This window comes from Embiotoca jacksoni, unplaced genomic scaffold, assembly GCF_022577435.1.
Source record: "Embiotoca jacksoni isolate LCO1_2020_lvr unplaced genomic scaffold, fEmbJac1.0.p SCAF_14, whole genome shotgun sequence".
In the NCBI taxonomy this organism is placed as follows: domain Eukaryota; kingdom Metazoa; phylum Chordata; class Actinopteri; family Embiotocidae; genus Embiotoca; species Embiotoca jacksoni.
The window spans coordinates 6136256-6156303 of record NW_027185274.1 but is presented as its reverse complement, the minus strand read 5'-3'; the positions used below and the strand labels follow the sequence as shown (position 1 = coordinate 6156303).

Genomic DNA, 20048 nt, shown 5'->3' with positions numbered 1-20048 from the left:
GTGAAGCACATGTTTTATTATTGTACATTCTGTAGCCTCTAGTGCGACGCTTTTTTTTTTTTTTTTTAAACACTGTTGCTGTGTTTTTGTTATATTTTATTCAGTTTTTGGGGAGTTTTAGTTTTAATTAGTGAGATAAATGGCGTGGGTTAAAGTTGGATTCATACCCTGGAAGCCCCATCCAAGAGAACGCCCCAAAGTTGCTCTTTGAAATGAAAACACTGCAGCCACAATGTTTTGAATTGCAGAGAAGTCACGCAGATTACCGTCACAGTTGACAACATGATTTCTGTCACATTCCTCGACTAATTATCAACAAAGCTGTGAGTTTGCACTTTGATCTAACTTTACCTGTGTCCTGTGAAGGGCTGACACTGTAGCTGTCACTCTCTTTGTCCACAGAGCCAGTGGCACGCGGTGTGGGGAGTCTCCAGTCGGTGGTCAGGGTGTGTGAGGAGCTGGTGGGGTGCGGCCGGTTCAGAGTCCACTGGCTGGCGTAGCGGCTCCGTGCTGCGACCGGACCGGCTTTGGCAGTGCGTCTGGCAGTGGGATCTAGTAAAGACAGAGGAGGAAACACTGTCAGTGAACTGAGGTAATAACAGATATTTTTTTTTTTTTTTTTTAATCTTTCTGTTGAATCAATTCAAGTCTAAATCCTCTGCCACAACATAAACTACATTTAATGTCACTGGATAAATTATACTGGATTAAACTATTAACTTTATTCAATTATCTGCAGAAATATTTTTGGTATGAATATTTAGCATTAGTATTTATAACACAATAAAGTCTAAGAGCTTCCACTCCGTGAGTAAACAGAAATTAGTGCTTAAATAAAAAAATAAATCTTTATTTCATTTCGAACAGTATACGTTGGTGCTTACTGGTAGCGTAAATGTGTACCTGGGACATAGGTTGCAGTCTTTCAAATTTGTCTTTTGAAAGCGTATTAGGAGAATTATATTAATCAGTAGGATAATTGCTCTGTCAATAACAGAATATAATAAAATATTTATTTCATTGCTGCACAGAAACAAAGGAAGAAATTAAATTCCACAGGGACACATTTACCTCCAACAACCAGGGTTTAGTTTTCAACAGACCACGCGTTCCGTTCTAAGACAGCAGGACCAGTTCATTTGTTCACACGGTCACAAAAGTTGAAACTGCTGTTCAGATGTGGCCCAAAATTTAAGGAGACGCTAAGTTTATGTTTTCTGAACACTGAACAATCTCAAACTCCAACAGTCTCCGCACAGACACACAAACAGTATCGTATTCAGTGTGACCCAGACAGGCGGCTGCTCTGTGCACCACTGGGCCGATTCAGAGTGAGAGCCTTTAGAAAAAGGACTGGATTGGATCTGCGCAGGGAAGAATAGTGTCAGTAATTGCAGTAGGTCAGACAGTAATTCTATCAGCGGCGATGGCAGGACGAAATGATGGAGGTGTTTGGCCAACAGCAGGGAGGGAAAAAAACGGTCTGAGTCAGCAATCTGGGTTCATGCACCACTGGTCAGGTTAAATGAACCAGTCATGTGACTGTTTGCTTGTGTGTACATGCACGTGTATTTGACTGGGATGAGCATTCGGCTTGTGTATGCTAGTGTGTATTCGCAGAAATTTGATACCGTTCTGTGCGTTTCATGTCTTCACGTTTATATCATGTTACACTGGCAGATATCAATCATTCATCAAAAACATGGTAAGTTTATGGGAAATGAATGAAAATAATAAAACTAAATCATTTTGGTATTTATTTATTTGGTAGATTATTTAAATAATTGCATTGCTTCTGTTTCTGGTTTAAAATTTAGGTCCAAGATTAACTACATGTGTTGCGATACTAAAAGTATTAGAAAAGTCAAAATTAGTAGTTATGTAAATACATATATTGGACAATGGTCTGCAAAAAGTCATTTCTGTTCATCACTAACTGCATGTGTCCAAGTCTGCATGTGCACTCAGGCCAACTGGCCAGTTGGAGCGGGGCAATCAGATGAGAACGTGTCAAGAAGAAGCAGGGAGATCACTACTCTTCATCAGTTCTGCTTCAGCGGAGCTCAAACACCAGAGGCCCAGCAGCCGCGCTGCACAAAGACTCTGTGATCTCGCTGTTGAAAGGGTGGCTCACGTATTGTACTGTATGAGGGCTGTCTACAGTTAAACTAAGACTGGGTGGAAAAGCTATTTGCCTTGCATTTGATTCAGATAAATGTGCAATGAAATGCTATTACTACTGTTTTTTTTCACGGTGCCGAGGTAAATTCCTTTTAAAGTGGAGGAAATTTAGCAGAGTAAGATTCATAGCTGCAGAAATAAATCAAACAAAATCACCACTTTAGACACAAGACAGTTTTTTTAACACTCTGTTATTGTTAGTAACACAGGACTACTATTATTAGAAGTAGTAAAGGAAATAAATGCTGAGCACTGACGGTGGTGGGACTCACTGGTTCCAGGCCTAGCATCGGACACGTCCACCAGCGGCCCGGTGGCCTGGGACAGGGACTGGTAGTGGACTGTGTGGGTCACTGTGGAGGACTTCTGCTTATTGGTCTCCCCAAAGTCATTGTCTGTCAACAGCACAGTGGACCTGTCATCTGAGAGAGGGAAGGAGGGCAATAAGGATCATGCATACATGGTGACTGATAAGCCCGAGGTGGGAGTCCGAGTGTCTTACCGATTGTCTCCATGGTGTCCCTCTCCTCGATGAGGAGCTGAGCTCTGGGGATGTCAATGTGCATTCTTAACGTCTGCTGCTGCTTGTTCACTGTGTCCGGTGTGCGGGTGTTCTTACTGAGGAAATTAATGAGGAAAAATTAATTACTTTTCAGCTGTGTGGTTTTGCATTGTATCGCAGAAATGCTAATTCAATCCCATTTAAGCTGATAAGTAGCTGTAAGAAGGCAAGAGGGACAGAATGAATGCAATATATTTGATTTTTACTGATAGGCAATGTAACTCCGGGCTACACCATGATTTATGTTCCCTGTTTAAAGGAAAGCAGGGTGTATACATTAAAATTAAGAATACATACCTCATCAGCATTTCTGCCAGGCTTTTGGCATCTGTGAAGTCAGCAAAGAGGTAGTTAATACCGTAATAGTACTGTTCTAGTTGATAAGCTACAGAAGTGGACAATCACTGACATTGATTGAATCATTGACAATTCCTGTGATACAATGGCAACTATAGCATGTTAGAGAGTTGTGAAATAAGACAATTACCAAAGTTTCTGAATTATGAAAGCAAACTTTAACCTCAATTTTGTGTTTAATTGGTTCAAATGCACCATGAAAAGATGACATCATGCTCTGAAGACGTTGCTTTTGTAAACAATATGCAAATGTGATAAAGGACTAAATAATGTCATGTTTTGTACCCTTGAGATAAAATGCAGAGCTGAACTTCGTACAAAACCTACCTCTGAGTCTTTTGAGCCTCTGCTCCCTCCTCCTCCTCTTAAGCACCATAAGCATAATAAAGACCAGCACAGCAACCACGAGAACAGAGGTGATGGTCACCACCATCTTCAGCCCTCCGCTGCCTGACATGTTGTCTGAGATGGGATCTCCTGTTTTCAGCAGGGGAGGGATGGTGCCTTGAAGGAAAGAAACAGATTGAGACATTTCTGAGTAATTAATACACAAACAAGAATATCACCAACTGACCATACAGTCTGTTCGAAGGGAAAGTACATCCTATTTTTGTCTTAATTTCCGCTGCTTTTAATGTGAAACATTTGTGCAAAAGCACACCTCTTGGCTCATTTTATGCAACACCAAATGATAATCCACAACACCATAATATATCAATGTTGTTTTCCTGCAAGCAAAGGATGGAAGAATTAGATTATGTTTTATGGAACACAGTCAGAGATTATAGGGATGGGAAGATGCTTAGGAATTCAACTTTGATGACTGTTTTTCCATGTGCATGCTTTTTATGTGCAGACAAAGAAAGCTAAGAATCCCTTAAGATAAAAGCAATAAGGTTCCTTTATTAGCCTTTAACATGAGCTTTAAATATATAACATTATGGTTTGTTCATGAGCGACTGGCAAGTTCCAACCTCTGAGTGGGAGAATACACTGAAGTAGAAACACCCCACAAGGAAAGTGAGGTTTGATGTCACTCGACTTGGAAGTGTTTGTTGATGATTAAAATATATTTTTCTCTCCAGTCATAGTATAAAAGTCGGTAGTTGACTGAGGCTCAGGGGCACCAGCTTTGTAGTGGACTGAATATGTGCTGTGACTCTCCAGGGCTGATGCTCAGCAGCTGAGCTGAGCTACAAAACCACTGTCAAACGAACAGCATCCACACACACTTCTCTGCCAACACACTCACATGCACACATAACATCCTGACAGGCAGTTTACACAGCTCAGCAAAACTCTTCAGAGGAAATGAATTACCAGTCTGGAGTGCACCATAGAGTGCTAACCAGCTCCTGCTTCACAGATTATACATGTACTGTGTGTTTGACTGACACAATCTGTAGCCCAAGGCAAAAAAAAGCCACATCATTGTCCGTGGGGAACGTGAAGACCATCCCCCGTTCTCTTACTGAGCCGTCAGGCTACCTGTCAGTTTGTTCAAAGGCTTACAAAACAGCCGGCTTCACTAATAATCTTAAAACACATACGGTACTGTAGGCAGAATTGTACAGAGGTACTTCATGCTGTAACACTGATACCGTTAACAGCAGCAGAGTATATAATGGAGCTCCTTATGCTTTATCAAGCAGGCCCCTCAGGTCTACCAGTTTGCTGTTTCAGGGTCATATTTAAACACAAAGCACTGAGCTTTTTGCTGTATTTGGTCCTGAACAGCTTTCAACTTTAAATCTCGTCTTAAATCTCACTTTTACAAAATGGCCTTTCTTAACAACAGATTTTCTTTGTTCACTATCATGAGCTTTTAACATTTTTACTATATATTCATGTATTTATTTATATGGTTTATTATGGTATTATTATGGTTTAATATGTTAATGGGTTTATTCTTAATTCTGTTTATGTGAATTTCCTGACTTTGGAAAACACGTTGCAGGTTAATCTAGAACAACTATATAAACTATATTACCATGATTATTGTTGATAATCATAGTAATAATGAAAAATAGTTTTCTAGTCTTGAGAGTCTGGTTTCTAGTTTCATCCATAGATCCTCAATCACTGTGTCTGCAATCTGTTTAATCCACACTTACTTCCGTCAGCATTGAGAGTAGCAAAGGTGATTCTCTTTTCTGCTGATCCGGCACTGTTGGTGACCTTCATCTGCAGTTCATACCAGGTCGCCTCCTGCAAGTCGTACAGAATGTAGCTCTTGGTCAGCGATGTGCGCTGGGCTGTGGTCCAGGAGGCTGAGTCCACTGCTCGGTACTCCAGTATGAAGGATGTGATTGGACAGCCACCGTTGTTCCAGCCAACCAGGTTGAGCCGGGCCCTGGTGGAGTTGATGCTGGTGAAGAGTTCATGATCTTTGGCAAATTGGGGCTCTGAGGAGAAGACAGACAGAAGGGAGAAGCTGCAACTTGGAAAAGATCCCAGACTTGATTATGTCACAGTTCAAAATCATAAGCTGGCACCAACATGATAACTTTTACAGCTAAACACAAGTAAAATGACCTTAAATAGACTTTTTTCTACCCAGAAAGTTTCACTATTTTAAGTTTTGTGAATCAATGGAAATATAATCTTCACTTCACTGGGCAAAATGAAATATTCCCTACTCCAAGTATATTCATTTTCACTCTAGAGAAACCAGAGATAAACTGTAATATACTGTATGTAAGTGAGCATGACTCCGAAACAAAGCTGCTTTGACTGATCTCAGACAAGACAACTAGTTTTATCACAGCTCTGTATTTAATTTCAAAATGTGGCTAAACACATTCAGTTCCCCACAGTGCCTCTCATTACCTTTCCCATGGGTCTTAGCTTCAATGATCTCACTGATGCGCCCAGGCCCCACTGCATTCTGGGCCGTCAGGGTGAATTTGTACCATGTGCCACACTTCAGATTCTCCAGACGGTACGAACGCTCGCTGGGGCTGATGGGAAAACTACCCCACTGCTCGCTGTTGTCTTCTGAATGCTGCAGGATGTAACCTTGGTGGAGAACAGGGAAAGTTAAGATAAGTTAAGTCAAGACAGTTAAGTCAGATGTTAAGTATCTTTCCTCTATTACATGTAAGACTACAAGTCTCTAACTACCTGTGCAGAAAACTCTATATGGATGCACCTTTTAATGAAGAGAGAATCATTTTAACCATTCGTGGCCAGTTGGTGCTAATTGATGCTTCTATAACTGTTTGACGTATTAAAAACGGAGACCCTCCTTTTTTAGATCCTGCAGTTGTCCTAAGTGTAAAATTATTGTTCTGTAAATACAAAATAATGCTTGTGCTAATGCCAATAATGAAAGCTTTTCTGAAAATGTATTTGACTCGGAGGATAATAATATGAAACAATTTAACGAAAGTGCCTGAAAAACAAGTGAGTTCATCTCCTCAGACACCAACAGAGGCAACGACATCAAAATGTTTCATATAGATGTTTCATATAGTACAGTTCATATGTACTTTATCTATATAAAGTACATATGAACTGTATTTTACCTTGACAGCACCAGGCCTGAGGATCATACAACTGTGAATAAAGACTAAATAATTCATTCACATTTCATCCAAAAGTTTTGTGTTCTTTCCTCGAGCATGCTGCAAGCTTGGATACAAATAGACAATAATAAGCTTGTGTGTACTTTGGTGATGCTGTGAGCAGGGAGGCAGAACAAATGGTACGGAGAAGGTATCACACAGCTTTTATAGCGACCACAGCTCTGAAGACAGGAGCCCCTTGATTAGGAGCGATGATAGATCACCACTAATAGTCTCACTGTGATTGTGCTTTCTTTAAGATGGAGCGCTTTAATCTTTCACTTAAACAGACCTAATCTTCCCTGCTGCTTTTTAATCTACCTTTTAGGACTTGAGTATTGCGCCGCACCAGCAGATAATGAGACACAAGCACAAAAACAGGAGTGTCAGAGCAGAGTGAGGGAGGAGGTGACATTGGCTATCACAAACAGCTGAAGGGAGGAGATTGTTTTCATATAATGGATAATGTGTTTAGCTGAAGCTAAATTGTGGATGCGTGCATCACATGTAGCTGTGATGAAACTGTCCACTTTGTGGTTTCATTTGTCGCGTGTTGTGACTCCCTCACCTCGGATGGAGCTCCCTCCATTGTCACCAGGTATCCATGACAATGTGATTGATGTGGTGGTTGTCTTGGTAACTGTGAGGCGTGGCTGGTCAGGAGGCACTGTGAATACGAGGACAAACAAAGAGGTCACTGCAAGGTTTGTATTTGTGTTTTACGGCCTCTTGTCTCCTTGTCAAGGTTCACCTCAGAAACCTGAACCGCATTCTTGGCCGTGCTGGCCTGACGTTGTGTTGAAGATCTTTTGTTTTTATCTAAGCTTTTGACAGATATAGAGGAGGAGAAAAGCAGAAATCTTGGAGCATGGAAATCTGTTAGGGTAAGAAATATCATTTAACCCACAGTAGTAGTCAATTCAAGTTTCATGTACACTCAGTGAAGAAAAACTGTAATCTGGAACAGACGTAGAAAATAAATAAGGATATGCCTAAATTTTTGGCTCGGTCTCAAAAAGGTTATGCACACCTAATACTAAATCAAGGCTTCTTTAAACCTGCAGTGCAGAACTTTTGTCTCTCCCTCCTGACGGTGGCAGAGAAATCACAAAAACCCTGTTGACACGATTATGTCATTGGCTCCACTGTAGACTACTTCATGGTTACTGTTGCAGCTGTGATTAATTGGGGAATAAATTGGGGATAAACGAAATAAAGGGAGTCATAAACTACGCACAATACCTCATTTCACTATCTGAAATGAATCCATTTGGTCCGATAATTTCTGGAAAGTCTAGAGGAGCCGCATGATCGAATTATTTTATCGCTATTGAAGTAAGCGTAGACTAAGGCTGAAATTAGCCAGCTCGGCCAGAGGAGGTCGCTAGTGTGCAAGCTCTCCCCACAAAGCATGCGCAGTCTGTATTAGTCTGGCAGGGCGGGAACGTCTTACCAGACACTAGATTTAAAAGAATCAGAGAGATGTTTCTGGCAGTTTCATCAGTATTGTGTGAACTCATTTGGTTGGGCCTGAATGTAAAGAACATTCATTTGCAACATATATGTGTAAGTCCTACACAGTCCTACACAACAATCAATTTAGATATTTCAGTGACTAGGTATGATCAGTGAAGTATTTCTAATACTATGACTACTTGCCTTGGACCTGCAGGTTGAGTGTGATCTCATCTGACCCCCAGTTGTTGCTGGCCACACAGCTGTAGTTCCCAGAATCCTCTGCTTTCACTGTGCGGATGATGAAGCTGCCATTGCCATGGACGCTACGACGACCATCCACCAGGACTGGTGTAGGAGTCCCATTGGTGCTAGAAACAGAGAGGAACATGGCCCTGATCAATCACCATTACACCGTCATGATCTATCCCTGAACGTTTTGTGTCCTATCTACACTGCCCAATGCTACCTGTGTGACTTACTTTCCCTTCAGCCACTTAATGGTAGGAAGAGAGTCTCCTACAGCTTTGCATGGTAAAACAATGTCCTTCATCCAAGGAGTGGTCACTGTCCCGTTGAACGTCAGGATCCTGGCTGGAGCTAAAAGCCACAAAAACAAACAGAAACTTTGTAGGGGATCAGAAGGTTTCATCAAAAGTCAACAAAGTGAGACTTAAAGTATTTAATGTGATTTATTGAGGAAATAATGCAATCATTATAAAAGAGCTTGTGACTGAATAATCAAACTATCAGACAGACTGATGAAAATTTCATCAAGACAAAAACACTGAGGAGGCTTTCAGGCCAGTTCAGTTTGGGTGTTGTACCTTTGACCAGAGGCTCCACTGTGATCTTCTCACTGTTGTTGCCATGACCTGCAGCAGTCACAGCCACCACCCAGATACTGTACTGTCTGTTCTGAGCCAAGTTCGGGATCCTGTAGAAATATATATCTGGAGACGCCTCGAACTCGCTCATCACCTGTAAACGGCAGGGAGGGAAAAGATTAATGTATCATTGGGCAGCTGTAGCATCCAGCAGTGCAGAGATGGAGCTGTTTAATCTTTTTAAGATGATTCAGAATCACTGTGGCTGACAAACTGGGAGTGAAGGTTGTGGAAAATCGGGAAAATCTTGTGGTATACAAATGCTATTACCATGGGATGCAAGTTGGAGCAGAATACGATGTATTTCCTGATGATGCCGTTGAGTTTGAGTGGAGGCAGCCAGGAGACGAACACGACTGAGCTGCTGGAGGCTGCGGCCTTCACTCCTGCTGGAGGACCAGGAACTGTAAAAGAAGAGAGTGCAGTGGAATATATTATTGGCTTTAGTGTCCTGTTCCCATACAATAAGTCTTCAAGTAGAAACTTTACTAATTTGTGGTATTTGATAATGTTTCTCATACCATCCTCTTTCGTGCGGACGTAGATCTGTTCACTGCGGACTCCGTCTCCAGCGTTGGTGAAGGCTAAGACCTGGATGCTGTAGTTAGTGTATTTCTCCAATCCGTCCAGCTCCAGCGACGGCTGACTGGTGGTCACATTTCTAATTTCTCCCAGTTCTGACACAGAAGAGGATATATGTCTAAGAAGTCTGGGCATCAAAAGCTACACAATGTAGCAGTGTGGTGCAGCTTAGTTGTATTGTTATGAATACTAACAACAGCAGTTAAGTCAGCTTTGGAAACTTGTGAAAATATCCCTTTCTTTGGGATGAAGGTTAAAATGTTATGCTTGTCTACTGAGAATATTTTGATGAAGTGCTGAGCACTCATTTGCATAATGTTTAAAATATTTCAACTGAAAGAAACAGGTATTAAGGGATTTCACTGCTCGGTTTTGCTTGGATTTTCGCTCTCATCTCTTCCTCTCCACCCTCTTTATGTCCTGTCACTCAGACCTGAAGCAATAGGCCTGGCTGGAGTTATTGCATTGTGAATTATTGATGGCGACCAGCCAGACTGCAGGTTGGATTACTGCTATGCTTCTATACATTCAAAGGAACTTGAACCGCAATTATATCCTCTGTGCAATTCAGACTTTTCCATTGTTCACCAGCATTGGAAAGCACCATTTCATAATGCAATGTGGTGCAAACTATTTGAAAGTCAGATGTTGATCATCAAATATGTAAATAAGCTTATACATTTCAGGCAGATAATACTTCTACTTACTATTGTAAGCGTAAATACGCTGCTGAAAATGATATTTAAACCCTGAAAAATGTGCAAAGATAATAATACCAGGGTCTAAATTTGTAAACCTCAAACAGGATGAGTCAGATATACATTTGTTTATCATTTATCTGAAAATGACTGCTCATATCTCAGAAATTAGTAGTTAGAAATAAACCATAAAAAAAATAAAAACAGACACAAACAGACAACAGAATATTACAAAATGACAGCACAGCCTCCCCTAGTGGAGGGGTGAACAAGCAACAGCAATGAAACAAAGACTGCATTGATGATTGATCATACTACTTAAAGTAAACTGTCTTCATCAACGATTTATATCTCTCTCTCTGTGTGTGTGTGTGTGTGTGTGTGTGTGTGTGTGTGTGTGTGTGTGTGTGTGTGTGTGTGTGTGTGTGTGTGTGTGTGTGTTAATACCTCCATCAGGCAGGTTGGCCCAGTAGATGACTCTGTAGCCCTGCAGGTTTCCATTGAGAGCCTCTCTGGGCAGAGGCATCCAGGAGAGGGAGATAACCTCTGGAGACTTGGCCACAGCCAGGACATTTTCAGGAGGCCGAGACGGCACTACCAGAGACAAGAGAGGAAGGAAAGTATTGAAGTGGAGGCTTCATGAGTGGCAATACCAGTGATTGTCAAGCCAAGTACCCTTATGTAGGCTATTCACTGAGCACCCAAAATGAGTTACACAAATACCCGCTGACACCAAATAGTCAAGAAGCTCAGTGAATCACTTTTATACATTAGTGAACAATATTTCCAAATAAGTTTCTTCTTTATTGAGAAAACCTTTTTGAAAATCACTCATCGGTGAACAGATACAATGTATAATTGTGGTAATTCAGAGAAACATCTTAAAAAAAACTTGAAATATTGACGTAATGAAATCCAAGAGTTTCACATATGAACAGTGTTCAATGTGTTTGTTAAAAAACTTTCATATTTATATTTTCATTAGGCAATGTAGTCCAGAGAAATTATACAAAAAAAATAACCCAATCAATTTATTATTTCATTATAAATAACAGTTATAGGTTTTAGTGATAAATAAAGGGTTTATTTGTATTATTTTTTATTTCATTAAATCTGTATGCACATTGCTCTCAATTACAGCTACGGGCAGGATAGAACTGAAGACAAAGCTTTTATTTCTGTGGTGAATTGTAGTTCAAAAAGGGTCCAGTAGATGGAGGCCTTATCACAAGAATATATTTGAGCTTTTTTTTTTAGCCTCACTGCATCTAAAAGGCAAATGGGAGGCAACTGCAACTGCAAATTCAATACAAAGACAAGTAATGTCCTAATAAAGTAAATGCAAGATTCTTTAAAGCATGGACACATGGATATACAACACATAAGAGCCACCCACATCCCCTGCTTACCATCCTCCAGAGTCTTGGTGACCACCTGCTGTGATGATGGCCCGGTGCCGGCTCTGTTGGCTGCCTGCACCACCACGCTGTACTGAGTGAACTTCTTCAGGTTGTCTAGCACGATGCTCTCTGTGGTGTCTCCCGTGGTGTCCAGGCTGATGATGGTAAACTGGTGGCTCCCACCGGGGCTGTACTCTCTGTAGCCCACCTGGTAGCCACGGATCACGCCATTCTGCAGGTGCTTCTGGGGAGGCTGCAACGTGAGGATGAGGAGGGGAAACATGGTCAGTTTCCCTATCTTTACTCAAATTATTCAAATGCTGAATACTGGATGATTCGGTAAAGTTATGTAGTTCTATTGCTGATGGTCTTTTAATTTGAAACACTATTATTTTTTATCTTCTGTCAGCCTTTATAACAAACCATGACCAAGAAATCCTTGTCATTTTAAAAACATTAAGTTGAATAGTTATGCTAATTTCACTGTTGTCACTTTGAGCCATTGTCTTTAATCTTGTGTATCTGTCCACTTTATTATACTTTGTTTATATTTTTATTTATTCAGATCCTCATAAGGCTATCTTCCACAAGAATACCCTTCCTGGGATCCACAAAAATAAATAAAATGAAAACAAAATAATATAAATAAACACGAGGAGTCAATGTCATTTGTAGCTACAGCTCCAGACAGTAGTTTTGTCAAAACAAACACTGCTATACTGTTATCTACTCTGTTAGAGATGGCAAATCTAGCGTCAAAATAAAAAATTTGTATCACCTTTTTGTTTTTTCTGACCGTTTACTGTTGAATTCATGATGACTCAAAAGTTGTAATGACATTTATTTTAATGCCTTGGCTCATAATATTAGACTTAAGACTTTGTACTGCACCTTCCAGGAAACTTTGATGCTCTGCGGAGAGGTGGGCTCCAGAGTGACATCCTGTGGAGGACCATCAGGAGCTGTGAATGAAGCACATCATTCAACATGACTTCATGCCTGGGTTTAAAATGGGAGAAATGATCCACCATGAAGACTGTTCAGTTTCAGTAGATGGTGCTGGTGAGCTGATAATCTACTTTCCTTCATGCTCTTGCTTATTCATGAGCCTTGCAGGTTTCACCTCAACTTAATAATAATTTTTTTTAAAAACCGTGTAACATCATCAACTTTAACCATAAATGATGTGAGAAATGATACATGAAGTTTATTACATTATTTTAGCAATGAATCCGATAAAATGTGCCATTTTAATGTGCTGGAATGCCTGTGGGGGGATCATTATAGGCAATAGGAGATCAAGTGAACACTGATGGGGCTGACTAAAAGCAACAGAGAACTGATCTGTTTCCCCTGACATAAAAGATGATGGCCTCCATTTAAAACAACTGTAAAATAATTATGTGCAGATGACTCAACAGGTTTGCAGGCGAGGACAAAACGGACTCTATATCTTAAGAGTTTCGTTCCAAACAACCATTTAATAGAGTGTCAAATGATCATTTCTGCTCAGATGAGTCAAAGCTGTTACACATGTATGTAAAAGGTCACGTTTCCTCAGGACTTTAGGAGTATCGTGCTAGTGAGAAGCTCACTAACCTGCTTCATCAGTTGTGATGGTGAGCTCATTGCTGGGGTTGCTGTTGCCAATGATGTTCTTGGCAACCATGCGGATGTTATAAGTGGAGGAAGGATGGAGGTCAATAATAGTGGCCTGGTTGAGCTGCGGTGACACATCTTTGGTTACCTGGGCTGATAGCCATGAAGCTAGAAGAGACAAAAAGGGATAAGGTGATCAGACTCACGCTTTTTTTTTTAAAAAAAATTTAGGATTACTGTTTATTGTTATGTTTGTCGCCTCATGTGCCACATCCATTTTTTTCCCTTTGTGTCTACCTGATTTGTTCTTGCACTCGATATCATATCCTGTGATGGGGCTGTTGCCGTCGAAGCCCATGGTCCAGCGGAGAGCAATGGTTCGATCTTTAACCTCCCGGATCTCCACCTCTGGAGGGTCAGGTGGTTCTGAGGACCGTCAACACAACAGTAAGTTACACAGTGACTGGGGAGCGTTGGCAGGCAGGCGGTGTATCTGTTTTACTCTGTGATTTCCCTAGTGAATTCAGGAGTCACATTGTGCAGCAATTAAATTCATAAATTAATGAAGTAGTGAATGACTGAAATCTTAACGACTCCCTGTCAGAGTTTCCTTCCATGTAGATAAAAAAAACTAAAAAACAAAGGCGAAGCTTACCTTGCACTGTGAGCTGTATGATGCCTCGGTCCTCGCCGAAGGAGTTGATGGCATGACAGGAGAAGAAGCCTGAGTCCTCACGTACAGTAGGCATAATCTATAGAGAGAGACACCATACTCATGTTTTTAGGTGGGCAGAGTTGGACTATCAATTATGGATCTAAAACATTGTGATTTTTTTTTTTCAAAAGGAGGGATGGACACTTGACTCAACCTCAATACTTCCATCCTTTACTTTAAGGTGAAATAGAGAGGGAGACAGAAGCTCCATCCTAAACCATGTGAGACACTTTACTCGATTATCTCTCAGCTCATATTCCTTGAATTAGCTGTACTCGTCCATACTGAGTTTTAACCACCTTTAAATTGAACTGGAAGGTAGCTCTTTAAGAGCTTTAAGATTTTTAGATTATGTGAATGTATTCTAGCCTGAATTTGCTCTCCCCCTGCCTCCCCATCTCTTCCTCCCCCTCTGCTTTCCATCTGCCTGTATAGATAAAAATGACTGAAGGCCTGTATTCGATTCACAGTGAAACTGAGCGCTCACCACCAGTGTAGAGATGACTTCGTCGGCCACCTCTTTGACAGTGACCACATATCGGCTGGTCTCCGGGTTGATGATGCGCTCCTCTTTCTCCCAGCGCACCATGATGGGTTTCTCCCCGTGAGCTTTGCAGCTCATCATCTTCTCCTCGCCCTGTGTGGCCAGAGTGGTGTTGGGGTAGGAGGTGATCATGGCTGGGACTGGACGGAGATGACAGAGAGGGGAAGGGGAAGAGCAGGAGGATGGTGAGAACAGAAAAGAAAAGAATGTGATACTGAAGAGGTAGAATCACTTTGGAAATGACTGCTTTCACATTGCCATATCCATTGGTATTACACTTTTTACACCAAAGCAAAAAGAAATCAAACTATATTTGGGAAAACACAGTGCATTCGGCTGTATTTCCTGTTTTACGCTGAGAAAACTCCGTCTCTTTTTTTCTCTGACAATTATGACAACCATTTAAACACTCCAGGGACCATCATGAACTCACGTCTGAGTCTACCTGTCTCCCCCAATACTTAGAGATCGAAAAAGAGCCCTTCAGGTAAGCCTGCGCCTGCTTTGATAACGACAGTAAACGGTAACGTGCTGCTTTCTGAAGATGAGCCAGAGGAATGGAGAAAAAAAAGCAGTGACTCCTGAGTGAACTCCCATCGGTCTGGAGTGTGGAGCCGGTCTGGCTCTACGCTGTAACCGCACACCAGACTCATTAGCAACACATCTAGTGCGTGTGTGAGTGTGTGTCGTTCAGCAGAAGGAGTATATGTTGTGAATGTCTTTCACCCACAGTCTGTACTCACACCGTTCTCATCCTCTACCGTTCTTTCATTCTTTCTCTAATGTGAAGCTGTCTCCTCATCATTACACTCACACAGATTTTCAGGTGTTATTCACTGTGTAATGATCTCAACAGTGTGAAGCTCCTGAATTGGATTACACCATATTAACTTCTGCAGTTTGAGCAGACTGAATGAATATGTTAATCTTCATCAACGTGGACATTATCTCAGGTATTACTATATCTGGTAATGCAGGTAAAACAAGTCAAATGATCTGACTGCTGCCAGCTGTGTGATGACTATTAATCTTGAGACAATCTGAGCGAGTCAAAGCACATTGAAATTTGTGGGAGAATTATTTTCAAAATGAAAGAAATGCAACTATTTCACAACTTGAAACTGTTGATGTCATTTCCCACTCCAGTTCTGGTATTTTAAGTCACTCATTGCACAAAGAAAATACACAGAGACTGAACAGTTGTAATTTAAGATGGTCAGAAAGATAAAACACAATTTTTAACAACTAAAATAACATAGTTTTATACTATTTGACTTATTTCATATAGTAATCATTACTTGTTTGAGTCCATCTAAAATATGAGCCCAACATTCAATCCCCTTTTCGATCTGGTTTTAGGTCTAGAAAACCCTATAGCTGCTAAATGGCCCGCTAGGTTCTCTAGCTAGTCGTTAACTTTGTCTGTCTACAGTTTATTAATGGGCAGGTAGCTGGGTGAAAACCAAAACAGGAAAATAAAAGATTCTACATCACTGTGTAAAATGTGAGGGAAGCTACAGAGTTTGTTCCATCACATTACACCGTAATTTGGTCCATTGTTGATCTAAAATCATCGACCCATGTTGTTCTTCAAAAGACAAACCTATGAATAATTTCTTACAATACAGACAACTTCTTTGATATGATATTTACTATTAGGTTCAAGGTGTCTGCAGAGTAAACATGCTGCAGTGAACACTGTGTCACCGCCTGCAACAGTCATAGCAGCTACATGTGGCAGATACTTGTGTAGCACTGGTTGGAGGCCTTTTCTTCCGAGAAGAGCTGCAGTCAGTGCGTTTGAGTCGGTGCGTGAATGTCTCTACACTCCTGAATAACGTGTCTGTGTGCATGAGCGTTTCACTGTGTGTGCATAATATGCATGAATGTGTGCGCGGGAGCTAAGTGGGCGAGCGCAGAGAGCAGAGAAGACTTGTGCTCATGACACATCTCAGCCACAGTACACGGCGGAGGAGAGAGAGAGCATGTACCCCTGCAGCGCTAACTATGATCCCTCGCTCTCTCCCTCGCTCTCTCACTCCATCTCCCTCCTCAGGCTCCCACCAGGACAGCGATGATTTAATGATGAGAGAGACCACTTTGATTATTCATACACAGCAGACAAGTCCGCTGGCCATGCTGTTGTCTCACACAGGCGCACACGCTTTCAAACATATACAGACATGCACGCACAAAGACACACACCCATTCACGTTCAGATATGCACAAATAAAGACAAATACAGGGATTCTGGCATCACACACATGCACAATATCCATCCGTACGCACGGACGGTGGAAAAAAACAAAACAGGGATGCATGCACACAAACAAATGCGGAACTGAGGCAATGAAACACACGCACAGGAAACACAGTGTAGAAATAAACCCGCGCCTCCCCACACATACAGTATCCCCGTGAGTTGAACAGCATTTGTAGATAACTTTGTAATCACTTGTTTTGGCTTCACACAGGCACTGGTCAGGTACGGTTTGATTGCACGATGAGTGTCAGGAAGGTTAGACAATCACAAGTCAATTAAAGTGCTTGAATTTATAATTAATCACGTATTATACTGCACTTGTGCGAATGGCAATTTGCCCGATAGTGTTTGAATCAGCCTGACGTGTTAAACCTCACCCAGGCTGAAAAATGCTGCAGATTATTTGTTGCTCAAGTAGTTATTTATCATTTCAGATGGTGCATCTATGCAGGAGATGTAGCTGCACTGTATCCTACACACGTAGTAAAGCCGGACTAATTTATGATCAAACAAGACTAATGCCGTGATTGTCCACTTGTCCACAAGTATATGAATTCCACGGGGATGATGAGGTTCAAATACAGGAGCTCACAAAGTGTTTTTTTTTGTTTATTTTTTGTTTGGTTTTTGTTGCTAACCCTAACAACGCGGGTTTGCACTTGGTTTTGCTTTCTATAAAGCAGCCCGGCAAAGCGTGTAACTTACACGCTCGTGCACTAAAGGAAAATGTGAGGTAGCAACACCAAGCGTTGTATGGGCATGAGAATAACACCTTGTGCTTTAGTGGGTGGGTGTGTGTTTGACACACTTTGTCATGATACCAGGTTGACACAGCATAAGAGTCTGCAGCCACGTTATCAGCTCTGTGAGACTGTCCTTTGACTTAAATTGTAACGTTAGCGTGCTGACATGCTACCAAAATACTGGTATTTAACAGGCATAAAGCAGATTATTGTGTTAGCAGGCTAATATTTCCCAACTAAGGCAAACGTTCAGCAGAGTACGGCCGATGAGAATGACAGTAGTTTTGTGATCATAAACCAATAAACAATTTGACTTGATGAGGGCAGTGGATGAAAAATTAAGACATTATCGAGGTGATTGCAATTTGGGGGACGGGAGTGTGCATGGGTGTAACACATTTCACAGCAATCCAACCACAAGTCATTAGATATTTTAGGGAGGATGTGGGCTGGCCGACCGACCAACAGACACACGTTGCCATCCCTGGAGCCATGCAGCTACTTTGGCTGAAATAACTTGCAACTCCTCTCTAGGAGAAAAATCTATCTTTAACAAATACCTCAAACATGTCATTGAAATGCCTCTAATAACTGTATATCTACGATACGCTAATATCTGAGGATGATATCAGCCGAGACACTGTGTCACGCGGTCTGTTTTGTTTGCTATAAATTCAAACCAAGGAAGTTAACGAGCACGCTTCCCACATACATTAACCCCCACACGAACAAATACACAGAGACTCCTTCAACATGTTTCTCTGTCTTTTTTCTCACAGTACATTTCCCTCTTTGAAGCAGCCAGTAAAAATCAAAAGGGGTTGCCGCTTGCATATGTTTGTGTGTACATGCGCGGACGTGCGCGCATGTCTGTGTGGTTTCGTGTGTGCCAGACTTGGGACTGCCAACGTTTAAACCTCATCTCTTATTCACTCACAGCCCCTCCCTCTCCCTCGCTCCCCACACCATCATTCCCCTACCCGCTGCCCCCGCGCAGGAAACCGCTGATTTATTTTGCATAGCAACTATGAATTTTAAGTGAGTCCTATTAACAGAGTCTCCTCAGCCCCTTTTCTAAATGTTATTGCTCCTTAACAGGGGCTATTTTCTCCATCTAAATCTAAGGCCTTGGCAGTGCAAGTTAACATCAATGAGGATCATGTTTGCTCGTCAAGAAGAACTCTAGAAAGGGCACACAATGACGAGAAGAAGGCTGAAATCATATGTGCATGGAAATATTCCTTCATGTTTGTATGTATGAGTGCTCTCGTCTGTGTAGGTGTGTGTACAGTATGTTCTTCTGTATGAATATGTATATATGAATGCATCTGTGTGCATTTCAATGTCTTTGACCTTGTGTTACTGTGTGGATGCATGTGTGTGAATGAAACATGTAAAGCAGCCTACCTAAAATGTTCTACAATCTCCTCTGATCTTGGTCGCGCTTCAGCGGCCCAGGCTAAGGTGAGGCGTCTCACTCGCTACCTCCTCATCTCATCTCTATGCCTCTACCGTGCAGCACTTGCAGGGCCCCGGGCTAAACCTATTCTTTTTGATAGCCTGTAATTGCTCAGTTGATGTATATTTTTTAATATCCAGCAATATTACAGGGCCCTGGCAATAAAACACGGACGGGTGGAGGAGAAAGTGTGAGTGGGAAGAGGGGAGACAAGGGAGAAAGAGAAAGCTGAGGGAGGGAAAGAGAGGGAACAAAGAATGCACGGTGCAGAGAAGTATAGAGGCATAAGAGAAGATAAGACATACGAAGATAGAGGACCTTTTCTGATCCTTTGACCACACTGTCAGCTACTCCGATGACTGATTTTCTGTCACTGAGCAGTGTGGAGGAGGAGGATTCACCCCTGTAAATAAAAATGACTAAATGCTGTATATAAAAAGAAGCATACTGTAATTTGAACCGACCGTGACAATCTTTTGTATAAAAACTAGCACTTAACTTACTGTCCAAATTACCTCGGTGGTGAAGTTGTCAATGCATCTAAAAATATTTATATTGTCTAAAACAATGAAGAGAAAATTAATTGATAACTGTTTGATAACTGTACAGCCCCCATTTACACACTGTAGGAAACATGTAGAAAATACAGAAACAGGTAAGTATGTTGGAATTTAGTTTAGCTAGAATCCTGCTGGAATTCACATCGTGGACATAAGCTCATCACAATGAGGAAATACAGTATAAAGGCCTTTTTGAACTGAATTGTAGTAACTTTTCACACATTAAAAATACCTTCAGGTCTAAAACACCAAAAAAAGGCTTTGCTTCTATACAACAATTGTCTTGTTTCATTTAAAGGATACAATTGTCTTGACATTGTGATTTATAAAGACAAATAGCCAGATGATTTATAATGAGTTTCAAATATGATATATTACTGTAATGTTCATTAAATTAAATTGTTTTGTTGGCTCTGTGATTCCATAAAGCTAAAAAAAAAAAGATCTGTAACAGTGAATAAATGTTGGTTTTGTCGG

General features: G+C 41.2%; 1 protein-coding gene across 2 annotated transcripts in view; it reads right to left on the bottom strand.

Annotated features, from left to right (window-relative positions):
• Positions 1 to 20048, bottom strand: part of dscamb (Down syndrome cell adhesion molecule b) — a 116475-nt gene that overhangs the window by 7243 nt on the left and 89184 nt on the right. Inside the window, exons 12-31 of one of the 2 annotated variants that reach the window (XM_069147609.1) lie at positions 14490 to 14686; positions 13943 to 14039; positions 13585 to 13713; positions 13288 to 13455; positions 12580 to 12650; positions 11698 to 11941; positions 10736 to 10882; positions 9530 to 9685; positions 9279 to 9412; positions 8949 to 9102; positions 8604 to 8721; positions 8326 to 8492; positions 7235 to 7333; positions 5930 to 6118; positions 5215 to 5505; positions 3428 to 3604; positions 3041 to 3071; positions 2684 to 2799; positions 2439 to 2603; positions 352 to 552 (exon numbers count right to left, since the gene is read on the bottom strand). In XM_069147609.1, the coding sequence (XP_069003710.1) occupies positions 352 to 552; positions 2439 to 2603; positions 2684 to 2799; positions 3041 to 3071; positions 3428 to 3604; positions 5215 to 5505; positions 5930 to 6118; positions 7235 to 7333; positions 8326 to 8492; positions 8604 to 8721; positions 8949 to 9102; positions 9279 to 9412; positions 9530 to 9685; positions 10736 to 10882; positions 11698 to 11941; positions 12580 to 12650; positions 13288 to 13455; positions 13585 to 13713; positions 13943 to 14039; positions 14490 to 14686 (3051 nt within the window). The remainder of the gene's footprint in view (positions 1 to 351; positions 553 to 2438; positions 2604 to 2683; positions 2800 to 3040; positions 3072 to 3427; positions 3605 to 5214; positions 5506 to 5929; positions 6119 to 7234; positions 7334 to 8325; positions 8493 to 8603; positions 8722 to 8948; positions 9103 to 9278; positions 9413 to 9529; positions 9686 to 10735; positions 10883 to 11697; positions 11942 to 12579; positions 12651 to 13287; positions 13456 to 13584; positions 13714 to 13942; positions 14040 to 14489; positions 14687 to 20048) is intronic. The other variant, XM_069147611.1, reaches the window with a different exon arrangement.